Below are 23,994 nucleotides of genomic sequence, written 5' to 3' on the forward strand. Positions count from 1 at the left end.
TTTTCAAATAATTAAAAATATTTGCAAATTTCTTTTCTTTCCTGAAAGCATTATAGAGAAATAGTTTAAGGCTGGAATTTGCACAGGGCAGAGTAATAAACCTGATCTTCCGTTCAGCTGACTGCTGTGTGAGCCAGGGTTGGGCTCTGATTTCTATGAGTGGTGGTGGTGGGGGGGACTCTAATACGATGACTTTTTAAAAAAATTGGCAACATTTTTATCTTGGTTAAAATAATTTTTTCCTTTAGTTTTATTTAAAGCTTAAACATATTTTATCCCCTGGAATATGAAAACCAGATGCATCAAAATATCATATTATTCAATTATGTTGTCATTTAAAAATATCTGTAAATATTTAAATACGGTATGCCATTTCTATTGATTGAGAAAAGAAATCAGTTAATATTCTGCATTTCACACTGAAAATAGATTCTGATTGTAATATGTTATCATTGATATCAATACTACCCATCCCCTGAGCCGCCCCGAGGCGGGTGTCAGAAGGACCAGCTCCCGTGATCCAGTGGTGTTTGCTGAGGGAGTTCTGTCCTCTGGACCACTCCCTGGTGTGAGTTTCTTCATCTAATCCATCACTTTGCTTCTTGGACACGGTACAAAGGAATGTCTGAAGGTGAGCAAAGGCACAGGGTTTATGAGCTGGGGCGAGTGGAGGGGGGTGACAGCCACCACTGGTGTTCCTTGGCTCCACTCTAGCTGAGGACAGTGTCGAGCTCTCTGCTATGTCACCTGGGGGTAGGGATAGGTAGTTCTGTTGCCAGCACTGTGCCTGTGCCTATGTCCCAGTGACATGAGACTTGTCACTCAGGTCACCCCTCGTGCAGAGACCAGACTTGTTCTGCTCTTGAAAGTCACTTTCGGGTCAGCATCCACCTACCTGCTCCCCCATCTTCAGTCCCTCAACCTTGTTTTCATGGAAGAAGACTCATTGTCTCTCCTCCAGATCCACCACAATGGCCCTTCAAGTACAGCCCTGGGGGTCACCATGACCTTCTAGAGGCTGAGTGACAGTAAGAAAACAATTGCAAGTGTTGGGCTCTTAGGGTCCTATTCAACACCTGGAAGAGCAAACCTGCCCTTTAGGAGAAGGGTGCTCCCAGGTGAAGCTTCCCAGGGATCCTGCCACCTGAGGTCTGTTTTCTTGTCCTGTGTATTCAATACGCACAATCAGCTGCCCTTTGTCCTGCCCTCCCTCCCTCTTTCCTTCCTTCCTTTTCTTCTCCTCTTCCTCCTTTATGCGGAGGAAGAGGTTTTAATCTGTTCTTATTAAAAACTCAAAATAAAATGATCAGGAAATTGAAAAACAGATACTGGAGCCAAGCTCAAGCATACAGAGGTTGTAAGAAATATTTCCTAAATTGAATTTAATTGTGGCTTCTGAGTCACTTCTCTGAACCTTAAAAGCCTTGTGGGAAAGGTTTTGCAGCTACCTCAAATGAACCGGGAACACTAGACTCTTCTGGAAAGGAAACAGATGAAGCAATCACAGCCATTTTCCAAGGTAACATAATCAGAACAGACACACAGAACATGCAAAAGCAAACTAAGTTAATGGTGTGATTTCTCCCTCATAATTTAATTTAATAGCATTATATATTTTTAATGAGGGTATATGAACATTCGCAGAGAACAGTTACTTTGGGATTGAGGTGACCATCAGTGTGAGTCAGGAAAGAGCCAACAGCTGGGGTCTCCAAATTCAGTGAGGCCCACAAAGTTAGTCTATGCATGGGATTTGTGTTGATCCCCTTATTGTGTGACTTTTCTCTCCTCCCTACTTCTGCTGCACTTCCCACGTGAGCTGGCCGTGTGCAGCCAGGTCTTTCTGTGTGTAGGGAACCCACGAGGCCACCGTGCCAGGATTCCAGACCGCCTGGAGACCCCTGTCCTGTGGAAGCTGATGAGAACAGTGGAACCCACTTGCTAGGGGGATGTTAAGGAAAGGAGAGAGGAAAAACATCACCAGGACTGACATGGTTCCCTATTCAAAGTACCAAATAAATACACTATGTGTATCTCCCATTATCTTTTCTGTTTCATAAAATAAATACAGACCATAAATAAGCCGTGAAACTCAGGAAGACCCACTCTGGCCTGCTGGTTCCATCTCTTACTAGCTAAGTAGCTTGGCACATGTCACTCTGAATTCTCCAAGCCTCTTTCCTCCACATAACAAGTGAGGACCTCGTAGGCACTTGCTTGTAGCTGGGCTTCGTGACAATTAAGTCTAGGAAAGTGCTTCGACTTAGTAGGCACTCAACACACATGGTCCTCTAGTCTTCCAGTTTTGCTACTGCAGGTGATACTGAAGGACAGTCAGCTAAACACAGTTGACCCTAGTGACCAAGGAGAGAATGCAATGTCTTACTTCGGATTTGTGACTTTGCTTCATCCTCTGAATTTGTGCCTTGAATGTTATTATTCTCATGGGCAACAAAAATGAAATGAATGAATTTGCCTTGGGGTAGAATGAATTATGAATCAGGAATGATTGGAAGTTTACAGGATTAGCTTCCTTAGATACATACACTTTGTTGTTCTTAACAGCTACGTGGGAGAGCAGAAATACATATCCTTCCTTTCACAGCGGAGTCTGTCTTACTACCAGAGCATAAGGGTGTTACATTCAAAATCTAACCACCCTTGCTGCCAGAAAACCTGTCACGTGAAACAACTGTCAAAAACATTTAATGCTTTTTTAAAAAGGAGGATTATTCACACTCTGGATTTTTAAGAACTGAGTAACTCTTATAAGCAAGCAGTATTTTTTTTCCTATGTGGCTGCTCTATTTTCCTTCCAACCACTGTAGAAGAGCCTGTGGCTGGCTTTGTCTTGCCAAATGTGCCCACGGCACTGACGGAGGACCATCAACACCCCAAGGTGTTATCTGACTCAGCTTCTCCTGTCTACCTTTCACTGTGGTTTTCTATTGGGGCCTTCAGAGTATTCAAATTCAGGGCCATCTGACTTCTTTTCACTCCCATTTGTTAAACTTCAAGGTCCCTAAGGTTTAAATTCTAGGCTTAAATTGTAGGATTACGCAAAGGATCTTTGTAGCCCCAGTCTTTTCCTCTAAACGTGCCCTGTTCTCCTCTCCTGGGTCGTAAGATGCAGGGGCACTGAGTGGCAGCTCATCTTTGTGCTGCAAGAGACACCTGAGATTTCACAAACCAGGAGAAGGTCAGATTCCACATAGACCTTGGTTAGACTTCTTATTCTACCTCACTGGGCAGTAACAATGCTCCTTCTATTTCAGTGGGTATCACATGTGATAATAGTTTCTTAGACTGCAAAGTAATGCACAAATATAATATACCATATTTGTGTGATGGGAGTTAAAAATAATATTCAATTCTTATTATCTGAAGGTATCATTAGTAGTTATTTTCCACATCATTGCTGCTAACACCGAATTTGTGAATACTGAATGTACTGTGGCAGGAAGTACAGAGTTAGATTCCTACAAGCTTCTGGTTATAATATTGCACCAACAATCAATATATAAGCTTGTTTTATGTGTGTTTTGTTTAAGGACACCTTATTGACTATATTTTGCTATTTGACTTTGAACTCAAGGCCAACAATATCATAACTCATGGTATAACAAAGCTTATCTAACACACATATTTTCTCTGTAGGGCACATCACAGCTTTCTTGTGTTTAGGGAAAATAGAGAGCATCTCATTACTCCATCTTAAGATAGGAGCCATCTTAAACAGCCAAATCACCAATAAATATCACAGAAACCACAGCATTATATAGGTCCCTAAATGTCTCTGGTTAACAGAGCTGAAGCAAGAGGGCAGGGCGGGGCCTCATTTTACCTCAGCTGAGAATATATACATTGGTGACAAACTTTTCACTGCTCTGTCCATGTCTGTAAATGACTACACAAGCACTGCTTTTGGGGTTATAGACAAGTTTTAGTGAGTAGGCAAATTTGCAAATATGAAATCTACAACAATGATGATTGTATATACATAAAAAATTTAAAAACTTTCTATGTTCTGGAACATTCCTGAATGGTTACAATGAAAGATGTTCTTGGCTTTCAAAATGTTTATTTCAAAACAATTGAGTATACAAACGTATGCCGCTTGTTGAAGACAGGTGAGTCAGAAATTTGGAACAGAAATCGGTTCCCAGTTTTTGACAATCTGGTGTAGCGAACACTAGATATGTCATTAAAGCAGAACTTCTGTTCCCTCACTGCATTTCGACAATAAAAAAAAAATGTCTTTTTTTGGTTTGCTTTTGTTAGTGAAAAATAATTTAATTTTGGATCACAGAGCGGAGAGACGATAGTATCAATTTGTGTTTAGCTAAAAGCTTCCTAAGTTTTTCATTGTTTGCTTGATTCTTCCTTTTATGAGTGACCAGTATTGGGATCAGTTCTTCCATTGTGTAATTTAAAAGCCAAAGGTTAGGTGAAATGACACTGCTTAAGATGTATCGAGCGCCTCCTGCCTGGTACCCTGATGAGCACTTTACATTTGTCACCTTCACGAAGCTTATGATACTGGCACAACTGCTGTTGACGTTTCACAGCTAAGGAAACAAACTCAGTTATGAAAACACCTGCTCAGTCTCCTTGGCATGCAGGACAGTTGGAGTTTTCCAGGTGGTTGAACACAAGATCACGTGCCTGAGCCTCACCCTCAATTCACAGAATGTCCTCTTTCAGCCTTAACTTTATGAAAAGATTTTTCTTTTGAAGCTATGTGATCTACTTGTTGAGATGTTTTTGGTCATGATGCTATAATTATTAATTGCACTTGTTAAACATACATTTGGGTATGCATTTGGGTGACACGCAAAGATGATTACGACAGTGACAGTGGATTATGTTGGAAGCCATACTGAAGTACAGCTATGTGACCTTGGCTGGGTGCTTTGACCTTTGTGGGCCTTGTTTTCCTTAGTTGTAATATGATGAGGTTTCAAGAAATTATTTCTTAGGGCTTCCTATGTTTCTATGAGGTAATAATAAATGTCTAAGAGTGAAAGTTAATGCAATTAAAAAATCATGAGAAGCCAACCTTGAACGACTACTTACCGGGAGAATTCTTCCTAAACAGGCTTCCTCCAGCCTTGGGAAGATTTTGGACATGAAGACTATGTTACATTTTCTTTCGGATACGAGAAACCAGACTTAATTTCTCCCCTTCCATTTTATTATTATTTCTTGCCTATCACTTGGGAAAGATGTCTGTTCAGAGTTTCACTCCTGCCTTGTCATTGCAGTAGAACCCGAAGGTAACTAACCAGAGGTTGCAGTTAACTCAAAGCCATGTGATCATTCACCAGCTTTGCCACCCTCCACTCATAGGAGGTAGAGGTAAACACCAGCTGTGAGTTGCCATCAGGGTCTCCTCTGAAAGTTCACTCTACCATGTTTCCTCCAGCTCCACCTTTAGAAATACATTAATCATTCTCTCCAATAACAACTTTAAGAGAATGACAAAATTCCAAGCTGTAGATGGATATCTAATTCCCATATATTTCTTAATCTCCAATGGCTCAGACGGAAGGTGAAGAGTGAGTGGGGCAGAGATGGAAGCTCGGTCAAGTTTCTCGTTCATCACACGCCTCCAGTCTTGGGAGACACTTACTAGATATCATCCCCTGAATAAATGACTCCAGAGAATAGGGTGGACAAGATCTCTTACTTTGACCACTTTTCCTCATTGAAAGTTTTATTGGGGCAATTGTAGGCTCACATGCAGTTTTAAGATGTCTTACGGATGGACCCCTTGCATGCTTTGCCCAGCTTCCCCTCAGTGGAAGCATTCGGAGCGTCTTTAGAACGGTATCACAATCAGGAAATTGACATTGTCACAATCTACTGATTTTATTCAGATGTGATGCTCATTGTGTCTACACTTAATTCCTGGAGCGTCATGGGGAACAGGCCGTGCCTAGCCCTGAGTTACTCCACGCTGAGCGTAAGTGCTGAGGTGGGATGATCTCCACCTTGTGTGTGTAAGTAAACAATCACCTTCTGCCTAGCACAGCCATCAGGCCCAAATACATCAACCATGCTAATAAAGATGACCAATTGTGGACTTACTGAATTAATCAGAGGCACAGGGATGCAAGGGCATATCAAATTCATATTGGAAAAACCAGGCCCATGAGCTTATTGAACACACCAGACCACCAAATGAAGCCACACAGTCACCCAAGACCCGCAGGGTAGTCTAAGCACCCCCAGCCCCTGCACACGGACCTTGTCACCAAGGCTCACTCCTTATGAGCCTTGCCCAGGAAAATCATTACAGTGACGAACCTCTGATCCTCTATCCTTCGTCTTCAGCACTGCATGGTTTCTCCTGCCCCTGACCATCACACACAGCTCCTTCCAAGCTGACATCTCAAGATGACACTGTGAAACTGTTGTCCATCTAGACCCTGGTCTAGAATAAGTTCTGTGCTTTGACAGCTCTGCACCCTGAGCAAGTTCTTTGGCTGGTTCCTCATCTTATCTGACCACCTGCCTTGATTCTTTGCATTTAGCCTCCTAAACCCCAGTGGCCAATTTAACCCTTTCTTAGCCTTTCTGTAACACACACACACATATTTGTGTAAAGTGTGATGTGTGACTTGAGCGTTATAGATATTAGTAGTTAAGATTGGAATAAAAGAATCTGTGACTTCCTGGCTTATGGCTATCAGGTGACCCAGGAGTATATGGTAAACTGTCACTGCTGAAAGTGGTGTGGCCTGGCTTCATTGTTATTCAATACATTCTGGCATTGTGGAAAGACATGAACGTGTTTGGTCTATGTTAATGGCCCAGCTTGCTCATGACTATGTATCCACCACTGCACTGAAAAACGTGAACAACCCAACGGCACCAGGGTCCCCCATGGCCCTGTGATTAGCAGCCTCCCTTCCTTCCCACACTCACCCCTGGCAACCCTTAATTTGTCCTCCAAGTCTAAAGTCTGATCATTTCAAACATAAATGGGATCATTAGGTATGGGATCTTTGGGACTTCCTTTAGCATAATTCTCTAGAGATTCTCTCTGTTATTTTGTGTATTGCTAGTTTGTTCCTTACTGAGCATTATTCCACAGTTATGGCTGTCCCACTTGGGGGACCCTAGCGGAACTACCTCAGAAACTGACATGCTTTTCTCTTTTGCTTTTCTGAGAAAGGACCAAGGTTCAGTTTGCCCAAAGACATTCACCTTTTTGAGGAAGGAACGAGGGAAAGAGATGGGAGAGGACGACTCCTGGCAGGTGGGGCTGGTTCCTGGTGTGTCGGGTTGTTCATCAAAGGAACAGTCTTGAATGTGTCCGAACAGGATGTTCTAAGTTTAGTCCCCCAGTCCCTAAACTACTTCTCCCCAGGCTCTCTCGTCTCCATAAACAGCACTACCTTTTACACAGCTACTTGGGCCCAAACCTTGGACAATCGTTTTCGATGGATTCTCTTTCTGCCACCACACCCAACTGACAACAGGCCCTGGGCTCCTGTCTGTTCCACCTACTTCTCCATCGCCACCGCTGCTCTTGCTCCGGCTGGAGCACCACTCTCTCACTTCAGCTTTGCACCCGCTTTTAACTGGTCTCTGTGTCCATCCTGCCTTTACATCTGCCCACTCCTGCAGTTAACACGGCATGAGCAGCTGGCACCACCCTTCGAGTACGTAAGTCAGATCGTGTCACTTGCGTGCTCAAAGCCTTCTACCGTGTCCCGTCTCCCTCAGCATAAAAGGCAGACCTCCACAGGTTCACAGCTGTATGTGGCTTGGCTCACGCTCTACCCCCCTCTGTCTCCTCCCACGCTGTGCCCTGACCACTGGCCTTCTTGCTGTCCTGGTTCTAGCTAAGCCTGCCTCTTCCTCATGCTGCAGGACTGCCATTCTCTCTCCCTGGAAGACTCCTCCCTGGCCACCCATCTCCTCCCTCGCTTTGCTCAGGCCAGCACTAGAACGTTCCTTCCCAGAGAGGGCTTCCCTGGCTGTCTGGACCTCTCTGTGCCCTACTCCTCCCTTCTTTTCTTCTTGGCTCTTTAACCAGCCAGCATTTCTGCTGCACAACTCTTTTCTCACTCTTTGTCTGCGCTGGTTAGAGTGTGGGCTTCCAAGGCCGGAGCTGCTTCTGTTGGGCTGACTCAGCCCCATCGCCTGACACGAGAGCCCCCGACACACTTCTCAGTGAATAGATGATTTCCCCCAATTCCCTCACTCACCTGGTATTAAATCAAGGACCCAGCATGGAGGGCCTGGTCACAGAGTCCTGGTGTGTAGAGACGGTGCCCACCTTCTACCCAACTCGGGGAGGACGGAGGTGTCACTCAGCCGCAGGGGAATTTGATGGCAGCCCAGTAGGCCAGATTGCATCGACAGCCTGCTTCCTCACCCCTCCCTGTATCTGCGCCTTGCCTTGTGACTTTGCTGTTCCTCCCATGAAAACAGGAGGGTCCATTTCCCTTCTCCTTGACCCTGGATATGGCCACAAGACCAAATCTGCAGGTGGTGGTACCTGTCTACAGTGTCAATCCAATCAGGTTATTCTCTGGATAAAAAGTTGCCTCCAGGATATTGTGAAAGCCTTAACAAGGCTTCGAGTGGATCCACAACACAGCAGATTGTGGGAGAGCACTACCTCGGCTTTGCCTGGCTCCGAACAGCATGGACTGTGATTCCTGTCATCTGCATGTTCTGGCCTTGGGAGCATGGTGCGTGTGGATGGAGGCAAGCCCCACGTGCCCTGGAGACAGTGCTCACCAACGTGAGATGGGGAGGTAGAGAGAGGCCCCCACTCCCTCGAGCCTCAGCTTGAGGTGCATCATCATCTGCACCGTCTCCTAGGGGCTGCCTTGGAGTCACACTCCGGTTGTCCACACGGGGAGAGCCTGGTAATGCCCCCTTGCTCCTGTTTCATTGCTTTGCTCCCCTACTTGAATGTGGTGGGGTCATCTCCCCGGTGAACTTCTTGTATTCAAATTCGTTTTCCAAGGGGTTCTCTTAGGAGTGCTCACAACAAGTTAGGGGATCACATAATTTATCAACCCACGCAGGGTCACATTTTTAAAGTGAAAGTAAGTCCTGCTAATCATTTGCTCCTGCCTGGCTGTAGTAAACTGGGACTGTCCCCGCAAATCAGGACACGGGGCCCTGCTTCTAGAGGCTTCTTGGATGACAGCCCTGCTCTCTGCTGCTCTTTTTCAGACCTTGCTTTTCCATACCCTGGTTCCCACCATCCTGAATGAAGCTTGTGGTGCCTCAAGTTTCCCTCCTAGCAGATATGTTTCCAGAGACGGTCAAAGTGCATCTCCCACCCCACTGTTCCTCTGTGATGCAGCCTTGTCACCACGCCACTGAGAGATACAGCCTATCTCCCTATGTAGAAATGTGGGTTCGAGCCTAGATTTTGGCAAACAGCCAGCAGTGGAAGTGGTGCATGTCACCTCTGGGGCTGGGTCTTAGAGACCTCAAGCTGAACCTTTGTTTTTCAGAATGCTCCTTCTCAGGGCTCAGCCTCTCTGCTGTAAGGTAGAGGTAGAGGAAGGATGTGGTCCCATGGGGGAGAACCCATGGGGCCTTTGCTGTCGGCACCAACTAAACTACTGGCAGCTGGCACATGCTGCTAGTCATGTGGATGAGGCCACTTTGGACATCCAGTTGTCCACCACCCTGTTGGCCCACAGAATTGAAAGAAATAAGGAATGTTGTTTTGGGTGGTTTGACGTGTAGCAATGGATTCTGAAAACTCCTCTTCCCAACCTCTACTTCACCTTGCCCCTTTGCCCACATGCTTCTAACTTATCCTTCAAGTCTCAGCTTATAGGTGACTCTCTGGTATGCCTTCTCTCAATCCTAGACTGTGTTAAGTGCCCAAAGAACCCTATCATACAGATTCAGCTCGGCATGACTGCAGCCATCTTGCATCATAGCTGCCATGATTGCCCAAGAGTAGTCCTACTCAGTTTTCCCTGCGTTTCCCCAGCATACTCAAAATGGGCCAAACCATTAGAGTGGTGTGTGGAGCTTTACTATTGGTCCCTGGCCCCAGGAATGTACCAACTCTGATATTAGCTTAAGACAAATCAGGTACATCCCAGCTTGGATGAAGTCCCTTTTTTCCTAACCAATATGTACGCCTTTCCTTCTGACCAGAATTTTAGGAATCTATCTGGTCTTGCTGCTGTCCATGACCATGCTTCTGTCAGCAATAAACAGCACTCTATACAATCTTGGACCTGCCCGCCTCTTTTATTTGTTTACTAATTTAGTGACCTCCTGGCCCTTTGGAGCGGGTTCTCTTACATGGTGCCAGGTTTTCTGGAAGACCTATACTTCCATCTTCCATTTGTACTGCCGCTTGTCCTTCTACTCCTAATAATTGCCGTTCACCATCTTTTCTTCTAGCTAGGACTGAAGTTCTCCAAAGGCAGCAATGTGGCTGTCTTGGACGCCATTGACACCCACCCCACTGCCTTATGTAATGCGTGGCAGCTGACATATGATGAATACACACTTGTTTGATTATGATGGAATAAAAACAACTGATATTTACTTCACACATTTGTGGGAGACACCATGCCACCTTTAAACATGTACTATGTTGCAGAATCTTGTAAAGTAAGGCCCATAACTATTCTACTTTACACATGAAGAAACAGATGCAAGAGATGAGAAGTAATTTTCCAAAGTCATAGACTTGACAAGTGGCAGAAGGAAGCCTGAAATCTGAAACCCAAGTGGAGGACCGCAAAGTCTCTTCTTATCTGGAAACTTTATGTATCAGTCAGGACAGGTTAGGTTGTGCTCCAGTAACAAACAGCCTTGTAATTTTGGTGGTTTCACAAAGCAAAACTGTTTTTCTTTTGTATGCTATACATTCATTACGAGTCAACAGTGTTCTTTGTTTATTGTGGTTGCAGAGGGACCCCTGTTGGATAGAACAACAACATCTGAGGTTTGACAGTCACCCTGTCAAAGCAATAGAAGAACTCTAGAGGGTCTTGAACCAGGTCTTGAGTGTTCTAGCCCCAAAGTCACACATATTTTTTCCAATTATCACTCTTGTTCAGAAATATTCAGCAAGCAGTATAATACCTTCTGCAATATGCCACTTCCCCATGGATAAAGAAATAAATATATTCTGTTCTACTATGTAAGAAGACATTGCCTAAGTTCCAGAAGATTCTGAAAAACCCTTGAATAAGGGCTTTTATCAATAGAAAGTAGTTTGGGATCATAATAGTCACAATTTGGATTATGACTGAAATGATGTAATGGCTACCATATAATAGCAGATACATCTTCTATCAGAGTTGCTTTGGATAGTGAAGTAGTTTGGAAAATATTAGGATCTGGGACCAGTATGACTTGCAAACTATATTAAATTCAAATGAATAGAAGTTTACCTTTAATTTTACTACCCTAGACTCTGCACTGGTAAGTAGTAATGGTTGGGAAAGCAACATTATTTTGCATTAGTATCCAACTTCTTTCCAAGCATAGCCTTCCAAATCCATGTAGAGTAGTGCCATTTTATAAATAAATAAGTCTACTTCATTACCATTTTATGCCACTATCAGTTTTAGTAATGGCACAAATAGTTAATTAGAAAAAATTAATAAAAGAGGGCTTCATGATAACTTTCTAAAATGAAAATGAAAACACATACTTCCATTCTGAACACATTGGTTGCCTATTTAATAACATAATTTATAGTGACGTGATAAGCACCATGCATTGACATTCTTCTAAATTCATATCTGTAAAACATCCATACAGTGTATGATATAAAGGAATCCTGAATACAATTATTCTTTCTGTTATGGTTTAGATATAAGGTGTCCCCCAAAAGCTCATATATAAGACAATGAGAAGGGTTCAGAGATGAAATGATCAGATTATAAGAGGTGTAACCCAATCAGTGGATTAATCTACCTGATTGGATTAACTGGGTGGCGAGTGTAGGCAGGTAGTATGAGGCTGGGGAGCATGCCTGAGAGGTTTGCATTTTGCCCCTGGTGAGCAGCGCACTCTCTCTGCTGCTGGTGGCCACATCCTGAGTTGTTTTCCTCCGCCCCGCCCTTCCACCATGGTGTTCAGTCTCACCTTGGCCCTAGAGCTATGGAATGGGCCGACCATGGGCTGAACCTCTGAAACCGTGAGCAAAAATGAGCTTTCCTTCCTGCAAGTTGTGCTGGTCAGGTATGTGGGTCACAGCAAGGCAAAGGCTGACAAAAACATTTGAGATTTTAAGTGGAACAGGAGCGGGAGGCCCTTTTCTACTTCAACATTGTGTTTCTCACCTTTCAAAAAACATGTCTCCCACCACATTTCAAGGGTATTTAGGGCTTGTCTAAGTTGTTTTTGCTCAACCCAGAAAGCTCCTTAGCATGCAGGGCAAATTTCCGTTTAGCCCTTGTTGAATGCTCCCATAACGAGGCCACTCATTTGTGAGGAGCCCCGGTTATTGGGAAGCTCTTCCTTAAATGGAGCACAATTCTTCCTCTTCACAGGCTCCTCTCAGTGGAGGACTAGGTCCTGGGCCAAGCTCACCCTTCCTTCCTGGAGCAGTCCCCAAACTGAAAATTATCTCGCTTCTCTCAAGTCACACATTTTCTGGATATTTCCAGGCCTTTTGGATTTTCTTTTATGGGTCTCGTGTCTATTTGGTCTTCTCATAAAACTGATGTTCTTGGTCTGGACATAGTTCTCCTATTAACATGGCTCAGTGTTGGTCTCTCTTAAGAATCAGTCAGGACAAAACACTAGTTCATGCTAAACACTCCACCAAACCAGCCCCCTGAGTTTGCTTTCCTGACACTGGGAGTCTCCCCGCTTCTACCTAAGTGCTCACTTTTATTTTTATTTTTACTTTATTTTGTCCAAGTGTAGGAATTAAGCTTAGGCCTATTTTTTTTTCATCTCATTATTTTATCCTGTCTTTCTAGCCTGTCAAGATACTTCTGAAGTGTTTTTTTTATCATCTGACATATTAAACCATCCCTCTCAGCTGTGTGTCATTTACAAACTCACTAAACACACAATCAGTGTTTTAACCCAGGGCACTGATTGAAATGTTGGGAAGGATGAGCAAATAGAGGACCCCCTTTCAGGTTTCAAATTATGCTTCTCTTCATTGGCTTAAAGATTTATTGAGAGACTATTAAATCCTCTGATAAAAGCCAGATACATAAAGTCTAGAGCATCACTCAGGTAGTAAGTGATAAAAATGGATAAAATTTGGTCTGATGAAATTTCCACTTTACAAACCTCTGCTTTCTGCCAGTGATCCTGACTTCCTGCTAGAAGGACCCAGGTTGTGTGAGAATCCATTCTAAGACTCTGTGCTGGGTTGACAGTGGTCTCACTTTTATTTCCCTTCCCCTGTGGAGCACATGTGTGTCTGGGTTAGCTGCCCTTCTTCATTCTCATGAGCAGTGCTCATCCAAGAGCTCAGAGCAAAGTCACATTATTTATTTAGATCTTTCATGGGATGGCTTCTGATTAGCAGCTGACCTGATGAAGCAATAATTGACAGCTTTGATGTCTGGGGTGTCCAGACCTCGCCAGACTATGTGAGACGTCTGTTGCGAGTTCAAGTCATCTTCCTAGATGGATATTTACAGAGCTGGGAATGCAAATGGGTCATATCTCTTTGAAGCACATGTCACTTTCCAAAGGGGAATTTACAAATGCTCCTCCCAGACCTGTACCTACTAAGTGACCTTGCACTGAAGGACAGTCAGCCTGCCTGGTACCCATATGGCTTTTGTTTTTGGTCTTCAGTGTGATTGTTTTGAGGTTTCCCTTGCTTCTTCATCATCCTGAAAGACACAGCCATCATCAGCAGGGCTGGCTGGTGCCACATCAGGCTTCCCCAACACCAGCATCACAAGACCAACTGGGTGACCTTAAGCCTGTGGCTCTCAAAATCACTGGTGGTGATTTTGCACTACTGGGGGACCTCAGGCAATGCCTGGAGCCTTCTTTGGTCATCACGACTTGAGGTGTTACTTGTAACTTGTGAGCATGCTATAGCTCCATGGCAAAGAATTTTCTGACCCCAAATGTCAACAGTGTCACTGTTGGGGAGCCCTGCTTTCCTGCCTTCAGAGAAGCCCTGACCATTCTGAGCCTTGGGTGCTTCTGTTGTACAGTGAGGGTAAAGACGGGCTGGGCTGGCTTGGCGGCGGGGGCGGATATGGGGGATACGGACAGTCCCAAAGGTACTGGCACACGGTTAGCAGCAAAGGACAGCAAGGATTTTCATTATTTAGTACCAAGCATTGTATTGGATAAATCCCAAGATGTTATTACCTTAATATTGAGAGACAAGATCATTTACTCCACAAACATTTTTTTGAGGACTCTCTGTATGCTAGGCACTAATCTGGTTACTGCAAGTAAACCAAGCAAGCAAGCAAGCAAACAAACAAACAAACAAAAACACAGATGACATCTCTACCCTGAGGGAGGCAGAGCCTGCAAGGGGCCTCAGATTCCTCCACTTTGCATTTGAGAAGATCCAGCCTCTAAGAGGTTAAAATATCAAAGTAGTAAAGTAACAGGCCCCAGATTTCAATGGAGATGAGCCTGTATTCGAGTCTAATCAGCTCTGCCTGGTTCCCAAGCCCACATTCTTTCTACTCCATTAATGTCAGTGATGGATCCCTGATTCAAAATACAAACCAAAAACCAGGTGGCAGGGTGTGTGAGGATTGCAGATCTCACCCCACCCCCACTCTTACTGATGGCGTCAGAGCCTTGGCCTGAACAGTCTCACCCTGCAGTGTGCATCTGCAAATGATACGCTTTCTGATTCTTTCCTCATTACTCTTTACTAATTCAGCAAATATCTATTGAGTGTTGCTCCTAGTTAGGATGTAGTGGAACTGTGTAATACTATCTTGGTCTACAGGGAAGTCACTGGCTAGTAGGGATGAGGGGCCATAGCGGAGCCCTAACCTGCTCTCATGTGAAGGAGGCCATCTCCATCCCAGGACCGCAGACATCCTTACAGGCAATTGTATGTTCTTTCCATGACTCATTGACACATGTGTGGTTTGTTTCCATGCTCAGAGAAATCTTTCTTTGATGCCCCCCAAATTGTAGGTGTGACATCCATACGTCTGAGGCTTGTTAAACTTTCAGCTTGATTCAGATTTATGGCCCAGTAAATTCTTAGTTGTAAAGGATGTCACCTTTACAATGTTATTTGTTCATGACCTTGAAGGTCCGTATCGTCCATTGCAATTTTGTTAAAGTATGAATTGAGCCCCATGAGCTGAAATACTGATGAGCCGGAGAGTGTTAGACAAGGGAACCTAGCCATCACTCAACATTCCATCAAAGTCTCAGGAAGTAATAAAGTCCATGGTTCTACTTAGGATCATGGTTGAGGTTACCTGAGGGTATCATAAAGCAGCATTTTTAGGAATACAACAGTGTCATAGTGCAGAGTTTATTTTGATGGAATCACTAAGTCCCTGAAGGACCACTTAACACTTTCAACTATTCTTGATGGAAATGTAGGAATATACATGGCAGCATTTGGGCACGTGCCAACATCTCAGGATGGACAATGAAAGAATACCAAGGCCAATCCACCCACTTTTTTTCCTTCTGATTATTGGCATCACTTAACCTTTGTCTGCAACACTTTCTGGAGCTTGACCATGAATGGCAAGTTCTTCTTGTCCACCTAAGACTGTGGACTTTCCTCAGAGAGACCTCACCTCAGTACTCTCCAGCCAACAAACTAGTGGACTCACCTTTGTCTAACTGACCTCCCTCAGCTTCAGTTTCTTCATATGAAGGGCAATAACCATAGGTTTTGTTTTCCTGTATCCTTGTGACACTTAGTTGTCATATTTATATGTATAATATGTGATGTCATGACGTCTCTCTCTTCCATTCTTGTTATAGATAATAAAAACGAGGGTATGCTCTTCAAAATATAACAACTTTAGGAAATGCTGGACAGGATTCAGATGAGGGCTTTGTAGTTAGGTCCTGCAGAGTGACACTGAGACCATGCCTGGTGCTACTTGTAGGATGCAAGGGAATAAGAAGTAGCTGTTTATCTGGCCCAGTGATAAGTAAGTCTCAGCCTCATTCTTTTTCCACTCCCACCCTTTGATCGATCAGCCACCTCTCCCCACTGACTTACCCACTGACTACGGGCTCTCCCTCTGGGCTTTACCCTGCTCTCTTCTGGACCCTCACTCACCAGCAGATCTGTGTGCTCCTGGTCCTAAGCCCAGGGACACTCTTTGCTGGTGGCCCCTTTCTGGTTTGGGGAGCAGACCCAGCCCTTGTGTCTCCTGCCCAAGCCTTCCTCTGTGTTTTCCTCCTCTTCACCATTGGTAGCCACCACAGAGACTGCTGAGAGCCACGGCCGAGTCTATATGGCCCCTGGCATTTTGCCAACAGTATTGATTGACAGGCGAGGCATTACTATCCGCCTCTGCCACTACTTTTGAGTTCTCGCACTATTTTGGAATTCTCGAGGGGATTTCCGGGGATTCCCCGAGAGTTCCCATTGGTTGGGGAAGTGCAGGAGGAGGGATTTCTGGGAGAGATATTTCCGGCTGGGGGTTCCTGGACAAGCCGCGTGGCGTTCGGGAGGATTCCCCGGGAGCTGTGTGAAGTGTTTTCCTGCAGTTTAAAAATAAAGTTTGTTCCTGCTTCAGTGGCTCGTGATTTGTGCCCAGCCAGACTGCGGCAAGAGACTGCAGCCCAGCAGTTCAGAGCTGCCTCCAAGTGTTGGTTCTGCTACCTGTTAGCCAGACCCAGGGCCTCTCATTCACCTCTTTGTGTTTAAGTCTCCTCATCAATAAAGTGGGGATAATAACCCAGCTACCTCACGGAGTTGTTAGGAGGTTAAATGGGATCATATATCCATACTGCTTCAAACGGAGCCTGGCCTGCAGGAGATCCCAGGGAAGAGCACACGTGCCCCTATTACAGGTTCTCACTCTTGCCCACTCCTCATTTTCTGCAGCCCACCCCCCCATCTTTATAAACGAGCACTTTCACCGTTGATGCTCTTCTGATCATTGTCACCAGGCCTCTGGTGACAATACAATTAATAAATTCTTTCCTCTTGTAAGAGGTTTGAGCTGCTCTCCCTTCCTCCCTAAAGTTTAAACCCAAAGTGCACAGCCTTTCCCCTGAGCCCCAGGGAAAACCTGGATGAACCCTCTTGCTTCACTTGCTCTTAGTTGACGTAAGAGTCACCAACTTTGGAGGACACAGTAATACACTTTTAGTCTCCCACTAGCTCTGCTGCAGATCACACCTCTGACGAGTGGGTTCGGAGGATGATGGTTGTCTAGGTTACTTTTCAGGAATGGGAAGGCTGTTTGTGCTAAAAACACTGACTGTCACTGGGGCCTGCGGATGTCCATGGGTGACTGGAACAGGATGAGTAACTCCGCCTCTCCGTCTTCATATTCTGTCTCTCTCCTTTGCTGCCTTAACCTTTGGGTCAGACTCCGCTCAGCTCTGCACGGAGACACGTGGATCATCTGAGACATGCTTGGTCCCGAGCTATAATGCAGGGTTCACGTGACCTAGACTTGCCCAGTCTCTCTCCTCCCTCTTCGAGGTTAAGGACATCATCAGTCATTGTGACGGGAACACTGGAGTACGAACGAATGAAAAGAGGTGGCGCCCGACTTTCTGGAAGATCTCAACCAATTCCAAGAAAAGGCATGAATATGCCTGGCCTTCGTTAGCCTTGTCCCTCTCCCTTGTCATTCCTGTTCCGCGTCTGGAACCCCTCAGCTCCCAGGAGGGGAGCGGCTGATTTGTGAGCAGAGCTCTGGCATGCTTCTGCCTTCTTTGGTCATTGAATAAAACCTTTCATTCTCCCCAAAACTTGTCTCTCAGCTGGTCTCTCTGGGATGGACTTCTAGACCTGGGTTGATCCAAAGTTTTGGAAGTTGCTTGGCTAAACAGTGAAGTAAGATCCTGCTGGCTCTACTAGAGTTAGCACTTCTGATGCATGGTCACCTGGGGGACGGTTGTGTAAGTACTTTTTGGGGGGATTTGGAGGCAACCGTGTCTACTTCAAACTGGCTGAAGACCATCCTAACACTGCCTTGCTCTGACATCCTGTGAAGAGCCGTGAAGATGGATTGCACCTGTGCAGACTGCCTACTGCTCACCTCCCTCTCCTGCCAGTCGCCCTTCCCACACCTCAGATCAGCCTGTTTCTTTACCCCATAAATACCCCTCACCCCTACCTTTGGGGAAGTGGACTTGAGCCAGGGGTCTCCCCCTCCTCTCATTTGGCTGCTGTGGGAACGAACTCTTTCTCTTTCCTAAAACTCATTGCTTCAGCGATTAGGCATTGCTTCAGTAACATCACCACTACCCACTGGACACAAAAAGTGACCTCTCCTCCAGCCTGTGCATTACCACCATCTTGCTATTTCCAATGTGCTTATATGAAGAAAAAGTTCAATTAAATATTGCTCAAAGGTAGAGGTCTTCAGTTAACCAAAGAATAAATTTTACATGCGGAAGTAAATTTTACATTGGACAGTTGAGTTCTCAATTATGCTATACCCATCAAATGACATTTGTTTCATTTCTGTCACAGACCCAGATGCCCCCAGCACCAGTCACAGTGTGTTTCAAGGAAGAATTAGTGGAATGAGCTTTAGATTGTGTCACAGGAGCAATTACCCCAGAGATGATTTGATGACACTTGTCTTGTGCATCACTGAGAAAAACAGCACAGCTTTTCTTGTGTGGAGCAGGTATTTGTGACTGACCCCAATGAGAGAAAATTACCTGATAATTTAAAAATGCAAATTCACATTACCTAGTGTATTCTTATACCCAGAGTATTCTTAACATATATCTATACCCAAAGAACCAAATTCTTACCTATAACTTTTCCAAGAAAGAGCGCCTTGGGGGAATTGAAGAGTGTGTCGGATGAACTTGGCAGATGGTAACTCACAGAAGGATAATGATCAAGCTGTAGGAGAAAACGAGACACTGTTAGAAGAAGGTGACTCTCCTGCACCAGAATCAAATCTTCCCTGCAGGTGATGGCATTGCTCTTTGAATTCTGGCTTCCAGATATCTTATTTCATCAGTGTGGACTCTGAAATATAGCCCAGGAAAATGGGAGTCATCTTTTCCTTCACACAGGTTATTTGAAAACAATTTGAGCTAGTTAAATGAAGAATTGTTCTGATTTGATCTGTGGGTGCACATTTTCTATGGATAATTTGCCTGTTGGACTAAGATTCTTGCATGCTTTAATGGAGTAAGATCTGCTCCATCTAATCTCTAGTATTGAGCTCTGAAATAGACAAAGTTGTGCCTATAGCTTTGAGTTTTCTTTGTGCCCTCTCACAGAGCTATTGTGTTCACTGTTTGGTATATCTGCTACAGAGCAAGGTGGGTCTTCAGATGTGAGAGCTTGCACACACATTTACACCCGGGGCCCCAAATGCTGCAATTCGACATTTTTTTTCTTGCTTTTCACACAGAGGATGACTTTTTGCTTCAGGCAGCGGGCGTCAGAGCCTAGGGGAGTTGGGAAGCCTCTGCTCAGGCAGAGCTTGACTTCTGGAAGGGAGGGGAGTTGGTAGCAGAGGGAGAGAAATGAAGCAGATGGAAAGAGCATCCTGAGAAGGCTTGCACACGCACACTGAACAAGGCACACTTTGGGTCACATTTCCCATGTGCAAAATACAAAGGCCTTGACTAATCCTTGTGTCCCCGCATAACAACTTCCTCTGAGTTGCTTTTTAAAATAGATGCAGTCTAATCTCAGCAACTCAGAGGTTGAGGCAGGAGAATCTCAAGTTTGAGGCCGGCCTGGACAACTTCATGAGACCCTGTCTCAAAATAAAAAATTAAGAGGATGGAGATTTCTATGGTAGAGAGCCGCTGGGTTCCATTTCCAATACTGACCACAGGCCAACAAAGAGAGATGCAGTCTAGTGTGTTTCCCCAGCTGTGACCTCCTAGAGCTTCCTGGGCCCACCAGCTGAAAACCTCTTTGGATCCATTCATTCCTCTGGTGTGAGTTCCACACCTGCTAGGTCATTATCATGGAAGGGGTGGGTCATAAGAAAACAGGCCTGGGTCCCCTTTGGGGCACTCCTGTGGGAACTCTGGGGACCAGGTGGAGGAGGGAGCTGGAACAAACAGCCACTTGGAAAACTTGGGAAATGATAGCTCCAGTCACTGGTAACAATGGGACTGACCAGGCCAAGAGGCAGGAGGCCTGCCATGCTGGGGGAAGGAAGGTGAGGTGCCAGGAAGAAAGAGTGCAGGGCAGTGGGCATCATTCCCTCCACGCTGGGAACTAGCTCTGCGGATGAATGAGCGCTCATTATTAACAACTCTCTATAGCCAAATCATGAAACGGCTCACTACAGACTTGGAAACCATTGAAAGTTCAGGGTTCAGGGTCGAAGCAGCATCACATTTCAGGAATTTTTGAGTCGTGATCTGCAAAAGTGGTACTGTGAGTTTTTGTGCATCAGAAATATGATAACAAAAGTCTGGGGGAAAAAAAAAAGGAAAAGAACCCTATTAAAGCAAACATATGCGTGTTTCACTATCATTTTCAAAATGTTATATACCGCCAAATGCATCTTGACAAAACACTTATTCCAGCCAGAGAATCTTAAATATTTTAAATCTTAGAAAATTTCTTCAGAGCAAAGGCTACCTTTTCTAATACTAGCTGGCTCCTTTGGCGCCATCTGTTGGCAGGCCTTGATAACGGCCGCTGCTTTCACTTGTCACAGTCCCTAACTGTCAGATGTGGAGTGAACCGAGATGGTGGGCTGCAGTACTTCTTATAATTTAATTTATTTGTTGGAGAACTGAAAAATGGATACAAACGATATGTATCCTTATAGAAAAATAGTAGTGCATATTTTCAGGAAAAGACTCAACTGGTGATAATTAATACTAATTTAAAAATGTATATTATTTGTTTTCCCAAAAAATGGGTGGAATCCTACAGACACCTGATTTTGTTTTTTAAAATTTGCCAATGCATTATAAACTTTTTCCTGTGTCAATAAATATAAAACTGAATTGAGTCTTATGGATGACTAGTATTCTGTCGCATGCAAAATACAGTATGACACAGTCTTTAAAAGGTATCAAATCTTTGTGTTCACACATCTGTACTTTTTGTGTCCTCAGGTCCAGTGCTGGGTCAAGCGCATGGTAGGCTCTCAATGAAAATGTGCTGGTCTTTGTTAATACCGCCCTTAAAGCCTGTGCTCAGAGGTGACCTGACCACATAGTGGCCCCTTGCCCTCCCTCAGCTGTTCTCTGGTGGTCACTTTCTATAATTTGAACTGAGCTCCCAGTGAAAGTCCTGGTTTATCTCCCTAAGTTTGCCCCCTTTCTGTATCTGCATGGTGGATGGCTTGAATCCTGATACTGAAATTTACATTTATTTATACAAAATTTTACTTCTTTTGTTTTGAAATACAACAATGGTCTGCTCAAAAGTTTTTGAATCTTGATTCTGTCATCTGACATATCAGTGATCCTGCTTGGTTTTATATCATCTAAAAATATGGTGAACACTCATTAATAAAGTCATTACTTAAAAACACACAGAAGTGGGCAGTGACAAATGATTCGAATCCAAATTACCTGTTCAGTTAGGAAAACATTTTATAGCAATTAAAATGGAAAATATGATAGATGTTAAAGGCCCTCAGAAAGCCTTAACTGTCAAGGACGAGGATGGAGCTCAGAGGGAAGCTCCTAATAAGAAAGACAGGGAGGGTGGCGTGGGGGGAAAACAGAAGAGGAGAACATGGTCCATGTTTCCTCGTCCCCGGGGACAGGAATCTCATTCCTCCCTCACACTCCTGCCTGCTCTGTTCCTGAGAGGGAGGGTGTGGGCAGATGAGGATGTTGTGGGGGATGAATTGATGTTGACAGGTCAGGGAAGGAAAGTGGGCAGCTGATGGCTTGCCTGACATGACCACCATGAGGCGGTGCTGTCCCCCTGCTGAGCACAAAGACCTCAGAGTAGTGACATCAGACAAGGCTTGTCTGTGACTTCGGCCACAAGGGCATAAGACCACTCTGGAATTCCTGAACAGAGATGTAGTGGACAGGATAACGACCCCTACCCTCCTAAAATATTCATGTTCTAAATCCCAGGACCTGAGAGTGGACTGTCCTGCACAGCAGGAGGGACTCTGCAGATGTGATTAAGATGAGGATCTTGAGACCCTGAGACGGTGGTGGAGGGTGATTATTTCTGGTTATGTGGATGGGCCTTGTGGAATCACAAGGGTCCTTACAGGAAGGTGAAGAGGAGGAAAGTTCCTTACGGAAGATGAAGAGGGTGAAGAGGAGGAGAATTGACCATGGAGTTGAGCAGCTGGTTGCATGAGGAGGTGCCTGAGGAATGCAGGTGACTTCTGGGAACAGAAAAAGGCCAGGAAACAGATTCTCAGCACCTCCAGAGGCAACCGGCCTTCCTGGACCCCGACTTCAGTCCATGCAGACTCCTGACCTCCAGAAGTGTAAGGTAATAATTTGTGTTGTTTCAGCCTCTAAATTATGCTAATTTATTACAGCAACAGTAAGAAACTTACACACAAAAAAGACCCCGTGAAACAACAAAAAACAATGAAAGAGCATATTCCCTCTCCCAGCCATTTCTCCAGTGCCAATATATACACCTTGATTCTGTCATTAACTTATCAGTGATCCTGTTTGGTTCTGACTTGTCTAAGAATATAATAAACATTCCTCATCTTAATTCATTCATAGAGCCGTTAACTTAAAAACATTGACCAGGAATCTCAGTTGGCAATGGTAAATAATTTGAATCCAAATCCATCCCACCTGCTTCTCAGATGCAATTTATCAAGAGACCCAGTCGCCAACCTGCTTTTGGAGAACAGAGACCCCTGCCTCCTGGGACCCTCCTCACCAGGAGCCTGTTCCTAAAGTGAGCTCCTCCTGAGTGTCTCCTTCCCAAATCCTACCATTCTTCAAGGTGTACAGGTCCCTTTCTCTCAATGACCAAATTTATTGTCTCCCAGCTCCAAATGCACCCTTCAACACACACCTTAAGGTCAACCCCGCTTCCTGCACACAGCTGATCTTTGAAGTGGGCACCATGTAGAGGGTGTGCAGGGACTTCACAGGAGGGAGGGGCTTCCTGTGGGGGAAGCAGAGGTCCCAGTGGTGCCTGCTGGAGCCACAGACTAGAAGTGAGCCCTCTGTGCCCCCACACTCACCCTGCAGGGTGCTGCCACCTGCCCTACCTGCACTTGGGGGTGGTTTGCTGCTCCCCAACACACCAGAACCCTCCAACCTGGGCTGAGCCTACCTTTACCAGCAAGGTCTTGAGGGGTTCAGAATACAACACCCCAAAAGTGCTGGTTTGGCAAATCGACTGCTTTGAGGGTAAGTTTAAAGCTTAGAGACCACAGATGCAGGAAGGGCACTTGGGCCACTACTTTTCTTGCTGAAAGCAGGACACAAACTCCCCTGTGAAAGACGCCTTCCCTCAACAAGAGGAAAGGGACATTCTTATCTCCAGAAATGGGGAGTCAAGGCTGACAGCTCTCAGGTCCAGGTGGCAATCTGTACGGTTTTCATGCAAATCCCTCGCAGGTCAGCTTATTCCTCAGGGCAGCTGGAGACCCTAAGAATGAAGAACGTGGCCTCCCCCACGGTCAGGAACCCTTCACACTTTGTCCTTGCCGGAGGTGCTCGCTCAGCCCCGGGTGCCTGTGGGAAGCTGAGCAGGGGGTCCCTGTGTTTTACAGACAGCCTCTGTCACAGCTACTTCTCTTCTTACCCGGCCCTGTGGGCTCGGTCCCCCCACTGATCTAGACTGCCACACACGGGCCTTTCTTGGTGGAAGACAGGGTTCGGTGGCCTTGGCTGGAGGGCACCACTACAGGAAAAGGAGGGAGTCCAAAGTCAAAGAGGGGTAGGAAGGATTGGCATTCCTAGCCATACAGAGAA

At 45.1% G+C, this 23,994-nt stretch overlaps 1 protein-coding gene across 1 annotated transcript in view; it reads right to left on the reverse strand.

Annotated features, from left to right (window-relative positions):
• The window catches only part of Cntnap2 (contactin associated protein 2), a 1,323,006-nt gene that overhangs the window by 90,858 nt on the left and 1,208,154 nt on the right, over window positions 1–23,994 (reverse strand). The window contains exon 21 of the mRNA XM_071605412.1: window positions 18,895–18,988. Within this exon, the coding sequence (XP_071461513.1) occupies window positions 18,895–18,988 (94 nt within the window). The remainder of the gene's footprint in view (window positions 1–18,894; window positions 18,989–23,994) is intronic.

Source organism: Marmota flaviventris, chromosome 1 (assembly GCF_047511675.1).
Source record: "Marmota flaviventris isolate mMarFla1 chromosome 1, mMarFla1.hap1, whole genome shotgun sequence".
NCBI lineage: Eukaryota > Metazoa > Chordata > Mammalia > Rodentia > Sciuridae > Marmota > Marmota flaviventris.